General features: G+C 33.2%; 1 protein-coding gene across 5 annotated transcripts in view; it reads left to right on the plus strand.

Moving 5' to 3' along the window:
* Window positions 1–23,585, plus strand: part of LOC142328273 (uncharacterized) — a 54,526-nt gene that overhangs the window by 4,509 nt on the left and 26,432 nt on the right. For 2 of the 5 annotated variants that reach the window (XM_075371969.1, XM_075371975.1), the window contains exons 2-3: window positions 8,873–9,103; window positions 16,030–16,246. In XM_075371969.1, coding sequence (XP_075228084.1) covers window positions 8,873–9,103; window positions 16,030–16,246 — 448 coding nt within the window. Of the gene's footprint in view, window positions 1–7,734; window positions 8,260–8,280; window positions 8,413–8,872; window positions 9,104–16,029; window positions 16,247–22,964; window positions 23,121–23,585 lie in introns of those variants that run through there. The other 3 variants (XM_075371972.1, XM_075371973.1, XM_075371974.1) reach the window with 3 other exon arrangements.

Here is a 23,585-nt window from a genome sequence, read left to right on the forward strand (position 1 = left end):
TTGATAACTTCATCTAATTAACATTAAATATACACGTTATTAATAACAAAAGTATATTAAATACAGTAACAGTACTTAAAAACAGCACAAATCGAGTGGCTCTCCCCATTAACATAATAATACCAAACTTAGATAAATTTTTAAACCTTCATTACTTAAAAATTGGGCAAATTAAATTGAGCACTAGTGTGATCTATTAGTTAACTTATAAATACTGTACAATGTGGATGGTTTGAAGAGGTTGAGGTGTTCTTCCTGAAAGTGGGAGAAAGGTTGCAGAAAATTTTCCTCCAGACTCTTATTCTAACAGATTCAGAGTGCTTATATCTTACAGAATTACAAAGTTTCAGTTCTTGTAAAATAGTATGTAAATGTAAATAGTATGTTCTGATATGTATGTAAATGTAGTATGTACAGAATTACAAAGTTTCAGTTTTTGTAAAATAGTATGTTGTGAAATTGTATGTAACAATTCCTTTTTACATGCTTTTTTTTTTTTTACTCCCCTAACCTAACTTAACTTCTCTACTCCCCTGGGCCGGACCGACTTGATGGTATTACGCCACCCAGGGGAGTGTCCGTTACTCTAATAGGCCCTCCCCACCTACCGGCATGGGAGGTCAGGCCTACCGGTTGGCTCTTTTGAGATTTTTTTCCCTTTTTTAACTTAGTTAAGAAAACCTAACAGTCAATCCAAGTTGTCCTCAGTGGCTCATTGAAACCAGCACACCTAAGCATGCTGGCTCTCGCCGCTGAGGCTGTCCACCCAAACTACAATCTAAAAACCCATATTTCTTTAATCTATAATTTTTTGTTTGACTGACCTTATGAACTCTACAACCTTTCTCCAATTCTCTACCCTACTGAGCATATGATCTATTATCTCTCTCGGAGTCTTTCCATCAATACCAGCATTGTATCTTAGCATTTGCCATTTTTGGCAATTCAGGAAAGTATGCTCTACATCGTCGTCACGTTCGTTACAATACATGCACGTAGGTTGATCTCTTTTGCCAACTTTGTGGAGGTATTCATTAAAGCACCCATGGCCAGTTAAAAACTGTGTGACGTGGTAATCTATTTCTCCGTGGCGTCTGCCTGTCCATCTAACTATATCAGGAATCAAGGATCTGGTCCATTTGGCTACCACAGCCTGCAGCCATCTTTCCTGCCATATATTATTAATATCTTGTCTGACTTCATTATCCACACGTCCTAAAAACCTCTCAACCCTGTGTCTAGCAATGAGATCAATAGGGGGCACACCAGAAAGCACACAGAGTGCCTCATACGAGACCGTTCTGGAAGCGGATGCTACTCCAAGCAATACCCTCCTGTGTATCTTTCTTAATCTATCCTTGTTCCTGTTAATAGTCATAGCGGGCCACCATGCAGGAACCGCACACAAAATCGATGAGACTACGGTTGTCGCAAGTAGTCTCCTTTTCGTTACCCTAGGAGCTCTGTGCTTTGACATAATAACGTTCAAGCTTTTAATCGTTTTCTCTGCGCTATGACAGACGTTCAACACGTGTTCAGTGAAACGACAATTTCTTTGCAGAGTAACTCCCAAGTATCTCAATACCTGAACTTACCATATATATATATATTACCTTCTATATATATATCCACTGGTTCCAACACCCTTCTACCGGTAAGTTTGATATATTTGCTCTTATCCACCGAGAGCTGTAGTCCTCTTGAATGCAGCCATCTACCGACTATTTCGAGTGCTGAATTTGCCTTATCCTTTACCTCATCAATTGTTTTGGCCTGAATGAGTACTGCCAAGTCGTCAGCGTAAGCCAAAAGCTGAACCCCTTCAGGGTATGTCTGCTGGAGGACTCCATCAAAGGCCAGGACAGTGCAGTGTATCAAAAGCCATAACAGTGGACCGAGCACTGAGCCTTGTGGCACACCACTGCACATGCTAAAAAGTACCTTTTCTTCTTATGCACTGACTGCACACCTTCGATCTCTGAGATACTCCTCTACCTGTCTCGGCAAGTATGGACTAATTTCTTTCTCTACCAGTGCTGTATTTATATGTTTCCATGCGATGGATTCAAACACATTCTTCACATCGAGAGAAACAAGTAGATGAATACTTCTCGTCCGCCTAGTGCCGCTTCTAGCTTCATCAGCCCAGTTCACTACTCTATTGATAGCATGTACGGTGGATCTACCTCTCCAAAAATCATATTGATTTGCACTAATTCCAGCACCTTCCTCTACCTCCTGCACAATGCGGCCAGCCAGCATTTTTTCAACAACCTTCCCCATCGTGTTGAGAAGGCTCAAAGGTCTGAAGGTCGGTTGCCCCCCATTAGCTGTGTTCTTGGGCAAGAAGACAACTCTAGCCTCCTTCCAACACTCCGGGAAAGATTTATTAATCAGCCCGTGGCTGGCCACCTCAAGCATTTCCCATGACGTTTTTTTAATAAGGCTCTTGATGATTGCCGCTGGAATCTTCTCCGGTCCTGGACTTTTCTTAACGGCCAACATGCCCCCAGCACATTGCAGCTCACATAAGGCAAATCGTCTACTGCACACTCAGTAGGGATACTCTCCTCAACCTCATCCTCATGCGAGGAAAAAGACTGGGTATTTGTGCTTCGGCACATTCTTTTGTAAGAACGGGGAGACATCTTCCAAATCTTTTAGTAATAATTTTGTAGGCCATCCCCCATGGATCGTTATCTAAATCAGCACATAACCTAGCCCAATTTTCTCTTTTTTCTCTCCTTATTGTTCTATTAAGGGCTCTTCTAGCATCAATGTTTTTAATGGATGCTTCCTGATATCTCTGCCCACCTACTAGTCTGAGTCTTTGTTTGATGCATCTTTTAGCTTGTAACATCTGCCTCAGGTACGCTATCTCTCTTGTCCACCAATAAACCATATGCTTTTTGACTCCATTACGTGACTCCCTGTCCATTTCCTGCTTGATAATGTTAGACAATGCTTTTGGCGCAAAGTTCTCCATCGTTGACAGTCTGGCAGCCATTCTGTTGGTTATCACGTCTATTTGATCAACGGAAAATCTAAGTACAGGAGTTTGATCATTACTCTTGAAACTAATGTCCTCTAGAATCAACATAGTGGCAAAATGGTCGCTTGCTATGTCCTGCTGGAGGATCTCCCAGTTCCACTGTTGGCTCCTCCATCTGTCATCCAAAATTGCTAGGTCAAGAATGGAGGTGTGACCCCTGGCCTCAAAGGTTGGTGTATCATCATTTATGCAATGGCAACCAACGGTCTCCATAAGTTCAGTTAACAATTCTCCTCTTTTATTCATGCGTCGACCGCCGGTTGCCACCAATCTGCTGTTGAAATCACCAAGCATAATAATCTTTTTATCTGTGTTGTTAACTACATTTTGCGGCACATCAAGTGAACTGTTAAATACTCTACAATCAACATTAGGTGATATATATATGCCCAGAATTAGCGCCATAGACGACTCTACCGCCACTATGCCCTTGCCTCTGTAACTTAATCTCCATGCAATTCTGTGGCTGATATCCTTAAAAGCTACGTCTCCCTCCGTGTCTGTCTGCCATCCGGATCTTGCAGCCTCATAGACATTCGGCTCGGTGATAACTAAAAAGTCAACATTCTTTTCCGCAACTATTCTGGAGACTAGATTGTGAGACAGCGTACTCCTGTTGACGTTAGCCTGCAGTATTCTAAGCATTCTGGTTTTTAATACACTGCCAAGCCCCTGTTCTGTATTCTTGACTATTACATGTAAGACATTTCTTAGGTTCCTGGCAGTTAGCTATCAGGTGCCCTTTTCCACCACAATTAAAGCAGAGGTTAGTTCTATCCGGGCCTTTACAATCCTGACGCCGATGGCCAGTGCCCCAGCATCTAAAACATTTCTCCCCTTCTTCACGTATACAAGCTCTACAATTTACCCAGCCTATTCGTAACCGTTCTTCTACCATTTTACAGGCTGCCTTGTAAGATGTAATCACCGTCACATTTTTGGTTTCAGCAAATCCTGGTCTTATAGAAGAAATCTTAACCTCATCAGTATCGCCAATCCTTGCCGTAATTGCGGCCAAAATCTCCTCCTCAGTGGTGACATCCCTAATATGAACAGTCGTACGCCAACCAGCTCTAGTCTTCAGATCCACTTTTAGATCCGCCACCTTATCTTTCAGTATACTCGAAAACTCTGCAGCACGTTTTGAGCCCTGTATTCTGACCAGAACCTCTTTGTTTTTTCCCTTTTTTAATGAGATTACATCTTTAACATCGTCTCTAGCTGCAGCCATCTTCATTGCTCCCAGAAGCCCTGCATATGTTTTGCACTCAGACTTAACTACTATTGTCCTACTATCCTCCGCAGGTGGAGTAGCCTTCTTGATACCTATTTGTCCAGGCCTGACCTGCGTGGCAGTCCCATCAGTATGTAGGGTCAAAACTTTTATCGTGTCCTCTTTTTCCCTATTCAAGTACGATACAATCTTCTTCATATAATTGCCGAAGTTATTGTTCGGCACTATATATGACAAATTAGTAGTATTACTCGAGATTCTCCTCAGAGCTTTTAATATAATATACATTGTATTTTTGTCATCCATGTTAGAATCATAAAATATTCTATACTTGCTTCGTCTCACCTCTGTTTGTTCACCCAATACAGATTGCTCGTCTTTTAAGATATCTCCAGCGTTATATTTAGGTCTTCTGGACTCGTCGTCGTCAATCACATGGACTCTGCTGACATCGCTCAAACTGCAGGTGTCACCTACCTCAGCAATTCAGTGACCAGATTTAATTTAGTCCTCAGTGTGCTCGGCCATCTCTTTGGAAGTAGTTCTGTGAGTTCTTTAGAGAGCATTTGTTCCATGTCGTCTTCTCTATAGATAACATCAGTCTGCGTGGCCTGCGTGATTTGGATCAATGGTGCTGACAGTTCAGACAATGCATTTAGTCCATCGTAAATTTTCTTCAACTCTATTTCATGCGTAACTATGTATCTGCAGGACCCATATGTTGTTTCAAGGCCACCATTATGAGGCCAAGTTGATATATAAGACTGCCCAATGTTTCTGGCAGCACGTTTTCCTCCTCTGAGGACCCTTGACGGGCTCTCTTTTTGCCTTTGACGTCAGTTTTCTTCACATGTGGAAGTTTCTGTGCGCTAGTACTTTGCCCGGATGTCCCTTCCAAAGGAAGCGATCCTCGACGTCTCATTGTGTGGCGTTGCACTCAGGGTAGATTTCTGTTTAATAAATAACTTGTTTTTTTTTATATTTTGTTAAGTTTGCCCTTTAATCTCCTATCAGATTTTTAACAACTATTGAAAATTCTTTACTAAATTACAAAATGTTATTAGCTAATGTTAGATACTTTTCATTTGTGCTTAATTAATGTAAATCTATTTATAGCGGCTGGTAAGATCATTTATTTTGGTGATATGTCCAAATTTTGTTAGGGTATATTCAAATTTAGACATATTACAAAAAGTATTGAGTTATTTGAATGTTACAAAAAGTATTTAATTACCCATGAAATTGTTTCTTAAAATTTGTAAATGTTGTTTAGAAACCATTTTACTATTGAATTAAATATGTGTTTTATCTATAAATTACAATATCTGTTGTCATATGATATGATGTATCTGCAAATTTATTAGTTTTCATGCTTAAGGTTCAGTTTTTAAAATATAATGTATATGTTCATTAGATAAACAGTCTTCTGTTTCCAAAACAGCAGTTTAATATTGTAATATTTTTTTTTAAATTTATAGATGGGGAACCATTTTAATTTTTTTATTTGTGATAAAATATATTAGCTGTTCTAAAAAAATACCCTGCTTGAAATGTAATGAAATTATACTACTCAAATTAATAAAGAATTGAGGTGTTGCGAATTATATGTGGTTGTATGTACAATGGTTGTTTAAACCCATGTCCCAAGTTACACAAGTCCTCTTGGTGGTGCTTAAGAGAAACTGCAGTTGGTTTTTTTGCCCAACATTCAAGATACAAGTACAGGATAAATAAGAGAACTAGTCACAAGCAGAATACAATTATACTTTAAAAGTTATAATTTTTTTTGGTATTGCTCTGTACTTCTTGAGTGTTAAGACATCAGTTTAAAAGTTTTGTGACAGTTTCTTTTACAATAGATTTTTACATGAGAGATGAGTGTTACTTTCCTAAAATGTAAAAAAAGATATATGAACACCACATGATTTCCTTCTATGCCTATTAAATTACATATATACATTTTTTGCTGCACTTCATTATACTTATTTCATTTGATAGTGACATACAATTCTTTAATAAAGTGGACAGTTACACAATTGCATTGTGGTGGCAACCACATTTCATCACAATTTTTTTGTTGTGTCTGTATCAGCATTTTATATTAGTTTATATACTAATTTTATTTCAGTTTGCTCAAGTAGTTGCGTAGTGTAAGTGAGAACGTGTTGGATCCATAACCATGCATACATCAGTTTCAAATCCAATTTCATATACATTTTTTTTTTTTAATTTAAATATATTGATTTATTAATCTCTCTAAAATTTTTGAATTAAAATGAAAAGTACAAAAATTTTATTTCATTAATAACTGTTTTTTCATATTTCTTTTTTTATTTTTATTATTGAATTTATTTATTGTAACATTTTTTAAATTTATATTAAGTAAGATTCGAACCGACGTGTTTTTCCCTTGTAAGATCCAAATATTTCATTAGTTAAAATTTTATGTGGCTGTAACTCTGGAACCAATGAAAATAAGTACCACTTGTTATATATCATTGAAAAATCCTCAATTAGTGATTATTACTGCACTTAAGAAAAACTGGGACCCTTTTGTCTCAGTCGGCTGCAATTAAATGGTGAGGTGCACAGTTAGATGTTCTAACAGGACTAAATCCAAAATTTCAACATCCTACGGCTAATCGTTTTTGAGTTACGAGACAGACATCACACCGAACTAGTCAAAATGGATTCAGGGATGGTAAAAATGGATATTTTCGTTGAAATCTGAAAATTTTCGCTATCACGACACTTTCTGTTCTTCGTACAAGGCAGTAACTATAATTTTTTTGATAATCCGTTTCATTAACTCAACTGATAAAAGTGATCATTCTAGGATACGGTGTAAAACATGAGTACAACTTTTGAAATAAATGGTTGGAAGTTCATTTATTACAAAGGATTTGCACTACAGAGATATAGATTTTTTATGTTGGTTAGCCTGTGTAAATTATTTTGTAAAGTCTGTACTGAGAAGATTATTCCTACAACAGGTTAGGCCTTATTTTGTAATACGCTGGATGTTGACAAACAAAACTGTGCGTATGTGATATTGATTTGCGCTTCATTCACTGTACTGAATTTTTTTGTAGCATCCGGGACCACCGTTAGGTGGTTTCACAGAACGAGATGAAATGGCAATTTTGTATTGTGTGAAATTCTTCATGTCTGACCGGGGTCTGTATGAAAGGCCGAAACGCCACCACGGAGGCCGGATAATCAAACGTTATGTTCGATAGCACGTGTACCGTCACCCTAGATGCATATCTTGTTCTCCAGTAATGTGACAAAACAAGCAAACAATTTAATACAACTTCCAGTTATTTTTATTCATGATATTAACTGTATAATCTCAAGTAGATCGTAAGTGGTTAAATGAACACAGATTAATTTATAACGCGCATTAACAGTATCCGCATATAAACTAAGAAAAAGTTTAATATCTGACGGAACAGTTAAAACGTATCGACAGATTTGATTGCCGATTAAACCAGAAACCATTTTACACATGGATAATAGAAATACTTTCAATAATTTTTGGAAATTACACGTGAAGAAATTAAGAATTAAAAAAAAGTACAAGGCAAATGGGATAATAACACAGAAACTGTTTTAAAAATATGCCCTTTTTTCAATTAACACTGCATTATCGCTGTATATTATATTATGCTACTGAATTTCTCCATCAGCACTTAGTTATATAAACTCTTTAGACTTCAAGATATCCCAACCATATTTTGACAGAGTTTAATTGCATTAGGAAATACTAGTGCAATAGATGCTGTAGGCACTGGCGTAGCTGTTAGCATTGGGTGGTTATGAAGTGTATGGACTTGTCTGTTTTTGTTGATGCTTGTAAAATTGGCTGCCACATTTACTTTGTATAGTAGACGTACTTATAGTACATCATTGGTACTGAAACGAAGCGATAGTATTGTGCAATTATTATGGAATCATCTGAAATAACACAGTGGTAGGTCGTTAATGTGTATAACAACATCTAACATTACGTTTAAGGGTATCACTTGAGTTTGTTTATTTTGCATGATGGGCATCGCGTTAGTAATGTATGTGCGGTTTTGTCTCGTATAATTATTTACGTTGTACATTATTATCGTATGAGCAGGTACTCAAGTTTGATTGAAAAAATATCAGAATATTAAACGAGCTTAATAAATATGTTATGTGATATATTCTTTATGGTTCTTGTGTTATCCGGGTTATGGAATTAACTGGTTTGGAATGTTAAGGTATTTCGAAAGCAAAACGGTTTAACTAAAGTTTTTAAGCCTTCATATGACGTTTTTTTTCAAGATGAGGTAACTTATGCTGTATTTATGACTACCAGGTTTTGAATTGTTTGAAAAAGCATCAATTCATTCATAAGACGTGAACCAAACAACTTTAATAGAATTTTGTGGTTTTTAATGTAACGGGGGAAAAATATCAAACAAATTATGGAAAAAGACTAAAAAAGCCGTGATTTTATCTAGTTGATAATTAGAAATGCATTCAGTTACAAAATTTGATGTTTTTAATTGACACAAGTAAATTTATATTAATTCTGTAAATTTTTTTTTTTACAGTTTTGACTCGGATGTTGCAACATTTTTGTTTGGTATGAATCTAAATAAGTATATTGAACACTTTAGTAAAGAGGCAATAGATTTGAAAACTTTCTTAACTCTTACTGATGAAGATTTGTGCTTTATTGGTGTCACAGATCTAGAAGACCGTAGAACTTTACTTAAGGGAATAATTAATCTGAAAAGTCATAAAAACAGTAATACAGTTATTACTGATGACATTGCTTTAAGGTAATTTTTTTTAGCACATTTTTTTAGCTTTATTCAAAATATACTCTTTTTCATTTTAGCATATTATAGCCCATGTTATTTCAACCAATTCACTTTCTCAGTTCCTGTTTTTTTTTCAACATATTCATCATTTCCCAATGTTTTTCTTTTCTTTCTTCTATTAAGATAAATATTTTTTTTTGTTTTTGTTTTTCTTGGGAACATATTATGTTTTGCACTTTCTTTTTCAGTAACATTCTTTGATGTCTTGAGTTATTTTCAGTTCGTCTGTGTCTGTTTTTCTGTCTTTTTTACGTCTTTCAGTTGATATTTAGATCTTTAAAGTTTATAAATAGGCTCTTTGCCAGCCTGTTAGGATTTATGTAGGTGACTAGAAGGCTATTCTTCAGTTTCTGATTATATCAAAAATATTTTCTACATTCATTTACTGTTTGTTATTGTGACTTCTTCCGTATTCTTCTCTACTTGATGTAATCCTAGGACCTTTCTGAGTGTTTTTCATTCTTTTGTGTGCCGTTTATGAATTAGAAATTTTTTAAATATTTGACATTCACCTGCATGTACAGCTTCCAGGCAAAATCACTGCAGTGTACTGTTTAGCTTTAGTATTCATTGGTATTGATTCCTTATTCTTGGTATTCGTATTTATTTGATAGGCTAGTTCCATTTTATTGATTCCTGACTTCCTTTTGAATGACATTGACTTCAGTTATCTCCCCTATATATTATTTTTTGATTTTGTTAATTTTACTATTTGCCATTATTCAATTTTTGGGGTTGATTGATATTCATGAATTCTGTTTTCTCAAACTAGATCCATAGAATTGTCTTTTCTGATTGTTATTTTAATGAGGTTATTTGCGTTGTTGCTGTCTTTATTGAATTTTGTATGATAGCCAGATCATCTGCAAATGCTAGAGATTCTATTAACTTCTTTTTCTTGTATCGTAGTCCGATTTTTCAGTAATCTGCTGTTTCACTTTTTCTCCAACAATATGTTTTTAATAACAAATTTCTGTACACAATTAAAAAGGAGAGGCGAGAGCCCATCACCTTGCCTTATCCCAGTTGTATTTCTAGTGGTTTTGAGATTTCCTTGTGGATTTTTAGTTTGGAGTGAGTTAATGTTGTCTGATGAATTCTCTTTGTTTATTATCTTAGAGTAATTTTTTCCAGAATTGTAAGGGTTTTTCTACCAATTGAATTATATGCTTTTTAAAGTAAAGAAAGGTGATTGTCGTTCTTGAGGTGTGCAATTATGACTCATGTTCCCTTCACTCATTGTGGTAGGTCCATGGGTTTCACATGGTGTATTTCATCAGCATTATGTTCTCTTACATTTAGAAATGTAGTCACTGATTGAAATTTACAACTGGCAGGATTTGTTACTACCACCCTAATTTTAACATAGTCTCACAATGGCAAAACAGTGAACTGATGACAATGGGGTGAGGTTGCAAGCCTAACAGACCACTGAAATCCACTGTGCATGTGCAAACCAATCAGTGTTGCTAATCACTAGTTATAATTATCTACCCTTACTTTTGAACCATGCTTCGTAGAAATGTTTCTTGAGTTAGGGAAAAGATGAATTTTGCTTCTGAATAGAAAAATAAAATCAATTTTGTAGGAATTAACAGTAATTACTAGGAATAATATTAGTAGTAATTTTGTTTGAATATGAAAAATTTAAATTAAAATCAAATAAAAATAATTTTAAGTAAAGCAATTAGAGTATAAAAAAGTTCAGTTAAGTGGACAACATGCATAATTGCTTTACTTAAAATTATTTTTATTTGATTTTATGCCTTGGTGTCATATTTTTACAATTTAATTTTTAATGTTAATTTTAATTAACTTTTCATATTTAAATTTTTTTTAATTTTTAATTTAACTGAATAAAAATCTAAATTCTTAAAAAGATAAAAGGTTTTAAATTTAAAAAAAAAAAAAAAATAAAATTAATAAATGCATAAGTTATATTTTATGAAATTTGTAATGTAATTTGAGATGAATATGTAATGCAGCTGATGATGCGAGTAAATTGTGAAAATGCTCCTGCATATATAGTGGAATAAGATTTACATCTTACTTTATTTATTCTATACTTTGGTTGATCTAATAAAATAAAATAAATATATTGTATACAGTACAGAGGGGCATGATTCGTAAAAGAATTGATTTAAAAAAAAATATATATATATATATTTAACAAAAAATCTGATATGGACACCTCATGACTTCCTTGCACACCTATTAAATTACATATACACATTTTTTGATGCATTTCATTTTAACTTATTTCATTTGAAATTGATATACGATCCTCCAATTCTTTAATAAAGTGGACAGTTACACAATTTCTAAAATGCTAGTTTTTATTAACATAAAATATTTATTGAGTTATTAATTCAATAATTTTACCTGAAATATTAGGATAGATTAAAAGTTCCTTTATTACTCTTTAAATAAATGCAGGGGAGCAGAAAACGTTCAGACCACTGAAATTTTCCCAAAACTAAGGAGATAGTTTATTACATTTTACCGAACAATTTATTGTATATGATGAGTTCTAAAAAGAGAATTAATAAAAATTCATGGGTTGCAGACACTTAATTTATTCATAAAATTATCTTATGAACAAGAAATACATTAATAAGCACAGTTCAACAAATTATAGTGTAATATTGGCTGTATTGTGGTGACTTCAAGGGAAGATCACCACTGAAGAGAGCACTGAAATAAATTAAATATGTTAGGCTTAATTTAACAGACATATTAAAAAAAGATTACTTACTTATTAAGCTAATTATTAGAATAGAAATCAGCCCCTGAGAGACAAACAGTCGTAAATCCAATAGAAATCTGATGGAGTTATCATTATTTACCTCTCAGGTGCTGAAATTTATCCTGTTTTATTTTTAGAACACACATAAATATTGTAGAGCTAATAAAAAATCTGCCAATTTGGTGTCTGTAGGGTTGTTTAATTATTTTGTTAAATGAAAAAATATTTTGGTAATGAAAAAATGGTTTTAATATTATGATAAAATTAATAATACTACATAAAGACAATTACCTGTAATGAGTGGAGTTATGATTATCAGTTCAAGTCATTAAGAAAAGGCAACCTCCCTTTATCTTTGTCAATACTGTCGAGACTGTCTTTTGATGTTTTGAATATTTTTATATGATTGGTTGAGGAAAATCTCATGAAGTGGTATTTTCCACCATTAAAGTATCTGTACTAAGATCTCTTTAAAAGGTGTGATGCATGATGAATGGGAGAACCATTTCATGAAATAAATACTTCTAGAAATGCAGTGTCAAATTTTATATTTCGGTTGTGCAGATGGTTGCCAATGACTGATCCAACAGATTCATATACAGCCTCGCTACAAATTTTTAAGCAGTTTTCAACGAGGGAAATTGTTTCTGAGATTTCAGCAGTAATTTCAGTCTTTGTAAATAGTTCTTTGATCACTCTGTTATCTTGCTCAATTAAAGAAGGTTTTTTTTAGCCTCATTTGAAGAATCAAGTATTTTTTTGAAAAAAAATGTAAGTTTGTAAGATTGCTGTTAATTTTTAGCTGTAAAAAAGAACTTTAACATCAAAGTTGCATCCTCGATTTTTATTGATCCAATTTGTTAAAATTGCTAAAGATTAAGTGTATTTGCATTTGTTTCTTCTGCTATTCTTAAGAACTTGCTACTAAAACATTGTCTCATATTTTCTATAATAGGAGGCTCACTAATTTTTGTAAAGTTGATTTGACAATGCTAAATAATGGTTGTCTAATTTTTTTTCTAGAACTTATGAAGGTTTTTCATTTGAATAAATTACTTCTTCATCTTGAAATTGTTTCTGAGTTTTTGAACAGCTTGATTTCTGTAGATCTTCATCAGGTAGTAAACACTATTGGTAAACATTGTTATTTAAGCTTTGAGTCTATGAGTTATTGCTCACCAGGAATGACATTGCAACGTTTGTTCTCATTATGCCTAATATGCAATAGGATGAATGTTTCTTTTCAAAACTTGTTAAAAGATAAATTTTTCTAGTTAATAATTTTAAAATTGAAGAGAATATATCAGTTGATATTTACGTCATGATTTCTAATTTTCATGACTGGTAAAAATTTCCTTGAAATTTCCGTAGACAGCCCAAATTTCCTCTGAATCACGTTTGCGTGTTTGGCCATATTCTTCTCCCCTGAATAAATGTAAGTTTTATATCAAAATGTAAGTTAGAATAATTGTAAGTTTTATCCTATCTAATACTATGTTTTTTAAATTATTATGTTGTAGCCATCAACAAAATGAAAACAAAAATGAATAATCAAATGTTTCACCAAATCTGATGTGGACACCACATGACTTACTTGTATGCCTTTTAAATTACATATACACATTTTTTAAAAATAAAATGTACATAAAATTTTATTTCATTAATAACTTGTGATATTTTTTCATATTTTTTTTTATTGTTATTATTGAATTATTATTTATTGGAAATTTTTTTACAATCAGAAGTTAATAATTATTCATAAATCAATATATTTAAATAAAAAAAAAAAAGTTAAAAAAAGGAGATGAAGTCTGATTCAAACCGATCTTATAAGCCTTCCCCTTATAAGATCCAAATATTTCATTAATTAAAATTTCATTTGGCTATAACTCCGGAACCAACGAAAATAAGTACCACTTATGATATATTGTTGAAAAACTCTCAATGAGGGCTTATTACTGCAGTTAAGAAAAAGTCAAAAATCTAAATTATTTTGGGCTTTTTTGGACACAATTGTTTCAATTGATTGCAATCAAAAGGGGAGGTGCACTACAAGATGTTACTGCAGTCCTAAATCCAAAATTTCAACATCCTACGGCTAATCGTTTTGAGTTATACGAGATACATACATGTATATGAGGGACATTCAATAATTAAAGAGAGAAATTGATATAGAAAAAACTGTGTATTTTTACAAAATGAGACTTTTACTACTTCTTAACATAAACCCAATCAATATTAATATACTTGTCCCAATGATGAACTAGGTTTTTTTATACCCGATGCAAAGAAGTCTTTGTCTTGTTGTTTGAGCCACTTTCCCTCAAATTCTTTGTCTTCCTTGTTGCTGAACTTTTTTCCACATAATGCTTCTTTGGGTGGACCAAACAAATGAAAATCTGAGGGAGCCAAATCTGGACTGTAGGGAGGATATATGGTAGTATCTCCCAACCCATTTTTCCAATGGTTTCTTGGGTCAGCTGGACACTGTGAGAGTGAGCTTTGTTATACAGCTATATCACGTCTTTTGTTTGAGATCTGCGACGTTTTTCTCTCACTGCTGGCTTTACTTTTTTCATTAGCATGTCTGAGTAGTAGACACTGCTTATTGCATGCTGTTTTTCCAAATAATTACAAAAGACGACTCCTTGGGCATCTCAAAAGAGGTCAACATGACTTTTTCTGCTGATGTTTGCATTCTGAATTTCTTTAAGACAGGTGAGCTGGTGTGCTTCCATTCCATGCTTTGTCTTTTGGACTCTGGTTCAAAATGGTGAACTCAAGTTTCATCACATGTTAAAATCTTGTTTAGAAAACTGTCACCTTCCCTTTCATAGCATTCTTTCAAATCTGTGCACACTTTGAATCTTGTTTCCTTGTCTTGTTGCGTTAACTCTTGTGGGATCCACCTTGCAGTACTTGAGCTTGTTATTGGTAATGTTATGAACTGTACTAACACTTACTGCAACTGTTTCTGCTATATGTTCAACTGTAATACGATGGTCTTCATGAATAATGCCGTCAATGCGGGTTTCAAGTGAAGGAATTGACACTTCAACTGGCCGGCCAGGATGTTGATCGTCAGTCACTGAGGTTCGACTGTTTGAACTGTTCTACCCACTTATAAAAATTTCTGCAGTTCATACAAGTTTCACCGTACTTTTAAATCATTCAAGAAAAGATTTTAGCTGGTTTTTTACTTTCAGAAAGCAAAAAACAGATCACTGAACATTGTTCAACTAATGTGTAAACTTCAAGTGGACACGCCATCATTAAATGCAATGTTGAGGTTATAAACCAAACAATTTTTATCTGTCAGCTGTTCTCAGGTCATCCCAGTAATGTCAACCTAAAGTCATGAAAGTACAAAACTTCTACAAACTGTTTCATTTTTATATCAATTTGTCTCTTTAATTATTGAATGTTCCCTGTACATACATTCATATGTATCTACAGATGTCACACCAAAACTAGTTAAAATGGATTCAGGGATGGTCAAAATAGATATTTCCATTGAAATCTAAAAACTGAAATTTTTCACGATCACAATACTTTCTTTACTTCTTACAAGGAAGTAAAAATGGAATTTATGTACAAAATTACAGATTAAATTTAGTAAATTAGTTGCTGTCACCAACAGTTCCATCTATTAAGCAGTCTGTATGTTTGTTATTATCCTGTGGTCACGTTTGAACAGTTATTTTTAATGATAATTTTCCTTGTTAGTATCCATTGCCACCATCCTGTTTTTCGGTTCTAGTTAATTGCATGTCTTGAGCAATACAGAAATGTAACAAACTATTACTCATTCATTGTGTTCACTTATTACTAAGGATATAATTGCTTACAGGCACCAGTTCAAAAAAGCTGCTCTAAATATCCATAGGCTCCCACAAATCTTGGACAACATTTTTTCTTATTTAGTTATAAAAATATATTTTTGTTCCACTGTTTATAAAAATAAAAAGAAGAGGTTTTGTACTTTTCTGATGAAATTATGTAACGTTAAACAGGAGTTCAGTTTCAGGATGAGTTACTGTAAATATAAAGTTATAAGTTTTTGTATATTTATATTCATTTAACTATTGATATATTTAAATTTAAGTAATAAGATCGTTGTCTTCTTTTTTTTTTGCAGTGATAAAGATGTGTTGGTTATTGCTAGCAATGCATTAAAACAGCTCAGTATCCTTCATGCTGCTGTAGCTCATACAAGGTTGCGATTAAAAGCTACTCCAGTTCGTAATACTATTATCGATCAACATAGTGTTGCTTCACTCTTGACTACATTATCTCTAGAAGGAATGTTACAGAATCAGATATTACAAACAAGACTTAATGGATTTGAAAATTTGGTAAATAAGGTTTTTTTAAATCAGTTTATTTCTTTTCTATTAATACTACACCCTTGTAAATAGTAACTGCTAAAATGATGTTCCAATTTAAAATGTTTTTTTCTGATTTGGTGTCAATCTAGAGTGCATGTGTGTCAAATTATTTATTATTTATTTATATTAATGAGGAATATAAACAAAAAGATCTTATAGATTACTAGGTTACATTTGAGTAGAGTGGTCTTATTAAATTGATATTGTTATAAATAAATTGTATATTAAGGTAAGATACTATTATCCTTAGTCATCTTCTTCTGTTCATTACAGAACCAAAATAACTAATTGACAGGTCTTCTAAGAGTAGTAACTTAAAAGTGAATAACTCTTTAAAAACGATGAAAAATTGTTTTATTATTGCAGCAAACCTAACAGACATCAGAAAAATGTTTAACTAGTTTAATGCTCAATGTTGTGTGTATTTCGAACAAGATTATGGAACTGGTTCCAGTTCCGTATAAAAGATTTATTTGTACTGAAAAACTCTATTGGCCTTATAGTTATAAAGTTAATTTTCACATTTATTAATACGAAAACAGGATAATTAAGAAAAAAGTTGAAAAAATTTATAAAAAATTAAATTCTCTTAATACTCATCGGATGAAATGTTTGAAGTATCATCCTTTACCCTTCATTTATCCATTTAATCACTAAATTACATCATTCAATTTTTCTCTGTATATCCTATCCATTCAGGAAATGTTTGATTGAGGTTGCCTCTAGCTTAAAGAAAATATTGAAGAGATGCCATTTTGCTACCAAACAGGGATGGCCAGTGTGAAACTCAGAGTTGTTTAATAGCTCAGGAATAACAGCATGTTGTAACATCTCCAGTTATGTATTTCTTTGAATAGTAAGGCCTCAACACTAATTTTTTTTGTGAACTCACATAAAACTTGAACATCAAGAATGTTAAGATTTTCCTCCATAATTACATGAAGATTTTCATTAGATTATTAAACACAAATATGGTTATTTACTAAGCCATTCAGTTTGAAATATGCTTTATTAGACCATATGACTGAGGTAGAGAAATAAGGTACTGCTTTGCAAAAAATAATGAATTTCTCACAAAAAATGTTTTGTTTATCAGAATTATCATAATCATAAAAGTGTATGAAGTAATCGCCTTTCTAATCATGGAGTACCAATGCCTCCAGTATTTTCAAAATTTATGTTCAACTAATACAAATGTTGACAGGTAGTGGAGATAGTACTAATGTTGATAGTAGTGGAGAATTAGAAATCTTGCATTGAATTCTATGTCCTGGAATCAGCAGTATCCTTATTTTTTCCCCATAACCCTGAAGTGTAAAACTTTGTTCTTGTTTTGTGTACTTTAGGGAAGCACAATCAGAAAGAAAAAGGTTTTTTATCTTAGTGCCAAAACATTTGTTGTTTATTTCTGTGTAATTATTATTATTATTATTATGCTTTTACGGCCAACATGGGACCACTTAAGTCAATTTTAGTTGGATCTTTTCTGAGAAAAGCGTGTTATTTTACTCTTTCGAGCTGCCCAGTATTTCTTCATCCGTTCAGATCTTGCTTTCTTTTCTTCATCCGTAAACACCCTCTTCGTTGTATTTTGTCGTTTGTCTGTCTTTTGTTTAAATCTAATGCTTTTATCTTTTAGCTTTGTAATTTTTCCAGTTTTATTCTGTAGGTCAGTCAGGGAAATTCCCAATTCTTTCATATCTTCTCTAATTTCTTTGATCCATCCTACTTCTAGCTTTTGGAACCAGAGCTTTTCAATGATATTTCTTGACAGTCTTGTTTCCGGTGTCCTTATGAGATGACCGAAGAAAGAGATTCTTTTTTTCCGCATAGTATCAGTAACAGGCTCTATTTCTCGATACACCACCTCATTTGGCACAATCCACCATTGGCCTTCTTTTTGGTGCTTTTTATTGATACACGTTCTGACAATTCTCCTCTCTATTTTCAGAATTTTTTCAATTCGGTTTTTCTGAGTGATTTTGAAAAGGGTCTCGCTTCCGTAGGTGACTTCTGGCTGTACTACAGTTTTATAATGTTTAAGTTTTGTTTTAGCAGAAAGGCATTTTTTGTTATATGTTGACCAAGTTAATTTTTGGGATTTAATCATTTTATTTGTCCTGTTTTGCCATGTCACTTTTTCATTTAAATTATAAGTTATTATTTCCCCTAGATATTTAAATTGTTTTACTATTTTAATTTTCTGATTGTTTACCGTAATGTGCTCTATTACCAGAGGATCTATGGCCATTAGTTCAGTTTTTTCGAAAGAGATATGAAGCCCTATCTTTTGTGCTAGGTTTTGAAGGCTCATGATTTGTGTTTTGGCTTCTTGAATATTATTTGCTAAAAGAGCGAGGTCATCTGCAAATCCTAGGCAATTTAGTGTGATGGGGTTTTTCTTAGTACCCATTTTTATATTTTTGGGATTTATTTCATACCATTTTCTCATGACAAATTCGAGGGCGCAGTTAAAAAGGAGTGGTGAGAGGCCGTCTCCTTGCCTCAATCCAGTTTTTATGTAGAAGGGTTGAGAGAGTTCACCTCTGAATTTCACTCTGGACTGGGTATTGGTTAAAGTTAATTTTATCATGTTTACGAGTTTAGGGTGAAGGCCCAGGTTTCTCAGAATATTCAGAATGGATGGTCGGTGTATACAATCATAGGCCCTTTTAAATTCGACGAAGGTGATTATTAGTTGTTTTTTCCGTCTTTTATATAAGTCCATCATAAGTTTTAGGGATATTATTTGCTCCGGGCAACCTCTCCATGGCCTAAATCCCCCTTGGTATTCCCCAAGTTCCAGTTCAAGTTGGTCTTTGCATCGGTTGTATATGATTCTCGACAGGATTTTGTATGTGCAATCCAGGAGAGATATGCCTCTGTAGTTTTCCGGATTAGTTTTATCCCCTTTTTTATGTAATGGATGGATGAAGGCTGTGGTCCAGTGTTCTGGAAGTTTTTCTTCGTTCCATATTTTCGCGAGGCATAGATGTAGGGAAGTTTTGACTGAATAAACTGATGAGTGTTTCCAGAGTTCTGCGAAAAGCTGGTCTTCTCCGCTTGCTTTGTAGTTTTTTATTTCATTTAAGGCTGCGAGAACTTCTTGAATTGTTGGCGGGTTGATATTTACTGGTGAAGTTTTAACTGGAGTTTCAGTGTCAATCTCAAAAAGCTCTGGGGGGTCGTCACAGTTGAGGAGTCTATTGAAGGTTTCTGCCAAAATTTCAGCCTTTTCTTTATTGGTGTGGGCCATATTTCCTTTTATTCCTCTCAGCATAAGGGTGGGTGCTTCATATCTTTGAAGAGCCTGACCAAAAATTTTATAATAGTCTCGGAAATTAGTTTTCTTGGAACTTTCTTCTATTTGCTGAATCAAGTTTTTTTGGGCTTGTCGTTTGGTTCCTCTTATAATTTTCTGAGTTATTTTCCTTTGTTTGGTGAATTCATGGTTAGATTCTTCAGTTTTCTGGGTTTGGTGGTTGATCCAAGCCCGGTGTCGGTCTTTGACTGCTTTGTCACATTCTTCATTCCACCATTGGTGTTTTTTTCTTGGGTTTATAGGGGCTAGTTCTTCAGCTATTTCTTTCAGTTGGGATGTCAGTTCTTTTAAATTATTAGTTAATTTGATTTTTTTTTTGTTGTTTCTTCAAAGATGGCATTGTTTATTAATTTATGTGGATCATAAGCTCTTTTGTTTTTAGGTTGGGATTTTTTCTTTTTATGCGGGGTGAATTTTATTTTAACTTTAATTAAGTAATGGTCCGATCCAGTATCTGTTCCTCTCAAGACTTTTACATTATAAATCTCCTTGTGATAATTCCGATCCATGCAAACATGATCCAGTTGCCATTCTCCTTTTTTCCAATCTGGGTGTTTCCAAGTCTTCAATTTGTTTGGTTTTCTCATAAAATAGGTGGATTTTGAGATTATATTATGGTTTCTGCAAAATTCCAAGTCTTTGGCCGTTCTTGTTAGTTTTCTTTTGGGCAGGCCATTTTCCGATAATATCACGATATCTTCGTTCTTTACCAAGTTGGGCATTAAAGTCCCCTATTAAAATCTTCGTGTGGGTCTTATTTATGTTGTTTGCAGTTTGGTCAAGAAGTTCCCAGAATTTGTCCATCTCTTCTCTATCTTTTTTAAGATTGTTTTTGTCATTGGTGGGAGCATGGACATTTATTATGGTGTAGAATTTATTAGCTGATTTTAGGGTTAAGGTTGAAATCCTGGGGGAGTAAGACTTAAATTCTACGACTGAGTCAATTATTTTAAGATTGATTGCAAATCCTGTTCCGAACTGTGGGCAATTCTTCATCACACGTTTCCCGGGGATTCCTTTGTAAATTCTGTAACCCTGAGATTCAAACTGCTCTCGATCGGTGTTTCTCATTTCTTGAAGTCCTGCGATTAGGATATTTTGTTTGTCCATTATGTCTGTTAGAGTTTTTAGTTTGCCGGATTGAGTTAGAGAATTAATGTTGTGAGTGGCAATGTAGTTTATTTGCTTGTGTCTTATTCTCAATTTTGAAGTTGTGTTGTTTTTGGGTGTTTCCAAACGCTCCGATTCATTGTTATCTTTTAAGCAGCTGCCCACCGGATCCGAGTTCAGCCTTCTCTGGTATTTACCAGACGGTGGATTTTTTCTTAAAAGACCTTCCATATTTGACTTTCAAAGGCAAGTCAGCCTTGGGTGGGCATAAATTCCCGAGTTACAACTCTGGATGTGATCCAGAGAGGTGATTCCGATTTAGTTCACCAGTAGAAATCTCCACGTTTCTAACTGGTTATCCAGACGAACCAACGTGGAGGCGCAAACCGATTTTTTTAATTGAGATTTTAAGTATGGAGAAAGTTTAAATCGGTTCCGGAATCATTTCGTCCCTGTGTAATTATATATACATTTTTTTTTAGTATGTTAAAAATTATAAAATTTCATGTCTTTATAAAATAATATCAGAAGCAAAAAAATCCAATTGTTACATTTAAAAAAATCTGTTTACTAGCAAAAAGTAATATATGTTTTTAGTAATATTGACAGTACTATTTTGTGTTTTTAAATGCAAAAATATTCAAATTATGTGTAACTGATAAAGTCTACGAAGGTACAAAAATTAACATATGCAAAAACAGGAAGTAAGGCATTGGAAGGGTAGACTGACATAAAAATTGATAAACTTCTAGTTTAATACTCATTATAAGAAGCAATATGTATAGTCTTTCATGAGTAAAAAACCAAGCTCCTTGTGTAAATTTAATCAGACTGAACCTTTAAAACTTGAATAACATCATAGAAACATCAGAAGACATTATATTTTTCTCATCAAGAAATTTATAGACTTTGCCAATTCATCCTTACTAAAAAATTATCTCCATGGTTATACACAAAATCCCAATGTAGGCTTTAATAGTTTTGGGTAGTTAGAAATCCCCAAAATATATTTTTTAGGATGCAAAACTTAGATCAGAAGTGCTACATACAGCTGATTGATGGTTTTAGCTGTAAACTGGATATTTATAAAATTTTAGGACTGAAACTTTGCTAGAGTTCTGTGCACTTCAGAACTTTGATTTGTGTGACTGAAAAAAGCTTGAAAAGATATAGAAAAGATGTCTGAAGATCCATGATAATAGAGAAAAAGAAAGAGGAGATGGAACAAATTGAGGAGAACTCAGACTGTGGATAAGGATTGTTTTAAAACTACACGAGTTTAGGTGTATCTTTAAAATATAGTTTTTTCCTACAAAGGTGCATTTTTCTCAAAAACTAATTAGACACAGAAGCTCAAACTTTTTGTGCATTTTCCCTGTTCCCTATCCTAATAGCAATAGAATTATTTTTCTACCAGCTTTCAGTTTAAAATAGTTGTATTTAAAAAACAGGTTTTTGGAGTTTTTTAGAAAAAATTGTGAATACTTGCTTTTTTCTTCACAATTAATAATTCTAATTCCAGTTGTTTCTTATTAAAGAGTTTAAATGTGCATGTAGGGGAAAATTTTTTTCTGCTTGCGTTAAAAATTAAATTGAGAAAGAGTGTAACACATTTTTTAAATATTTTCCCAAGGTGGAACATTTCATAGTAGAGAGCAGATTCTGTGCTTTGTGGCAGCACTGATCACAGTCTTTTCTGCACTTTTGTATATCAGATTACAGTTAGATGTGAGCATTTTTTTAATTTACGTTGAAAGTTGATTTTCATGAAACAGTTAAGCAAACAAAAAAGGATGGGTAATGTTGTTATTGTTATTGTTGTCATCTCATCATAATGTTGTGAATGAAATTAAGTAAAATCCTTAAACCTGAAGTTATCTGTTTAGCTTTAGCTAAAGCTTCTGATACTTAGCAGGTTTTACTAAAAGATTAGCTTTTTAGGATAGCATAGTTAACTGACTGACTTACCCAGAACTCATGGATTAATCTTAGTGGAACTTTTTATTGTCAGGGAAATATGACGATTATATTTATCTTGGTTATAAAATTAAGCAGCATTTTTAAAAAAATTTAAATTGTGTATGTTTTAATTTTACATCTAGCATAGTCATATTTAAATTTAGTTTTAGGTACAGATAAGTAGCTGAATCTAGTTATATTTTGTCTTTATTTATTTCATCACTTTCTATAAAAATATAAACAAGATAGTACGAAAACACTAATGTGTAGTTACATAATTATTTTTCATTACAGGAAAGTATCAAACTAAACCCTACAAGGTATGCAGTTAGGAGAAGAGTATGTTGGGCATTATTTACTGTGTCAACTACATTTACTATTGCTGTTGTTCTTGGGCTTTATTATTTTAGATGCACCCATTAGTATTTATTAAACGTATAATATTTCCTGTTTTGTTGTACATTCTTTGTATTTAAAGAACCTATTTCTTATCAAATGTATTTAAAAAAGTTTTTTAAATTCCTTGAATGTGGCTCTTAAGATTTTTGAAAACTCTGCACATAACTTAAAGCATATAACTTTAAAGTTTATTTATTGTTAGAAATTGTTATTTTGGAACAGATGCAGAATTAGTGTAATCCTTTTTTATGTTTATTGTAATTAATTTATTAAAATTGAAAGTAAATAAATATTTATTTATGCTGCAGTACATATTTTCTGGATGATGTCCAGTAATCAGAACAAATCTCTGTTTACTGTTGTATAAGTTTAAATGTATCTGGAATAAAATAATATTATATTTTTTGTATTAAATAATCAATAAACTATTTTCTGTGTAATAAGTAACTAATTTCTAATAACTAGTTTCAATTAAATAAGGAACGAACTAGGTCCTGATTAATTCCAACTACTGAT

This window comes from Lycorma delicatula, chromosome 7, assembly GCF_047948215.1.
Source record: "Lycorma delicatula isolate Av1 chromosome 7, ASM4794821v1, whole genome shotgun sequence".
Classification (NCBI taxonomy): Eukaryota; Metazoa; Arthropoda; class Insecta; order Hemiptera; family Fulgoridae; genus Lycorma; species Lycorma delicatula.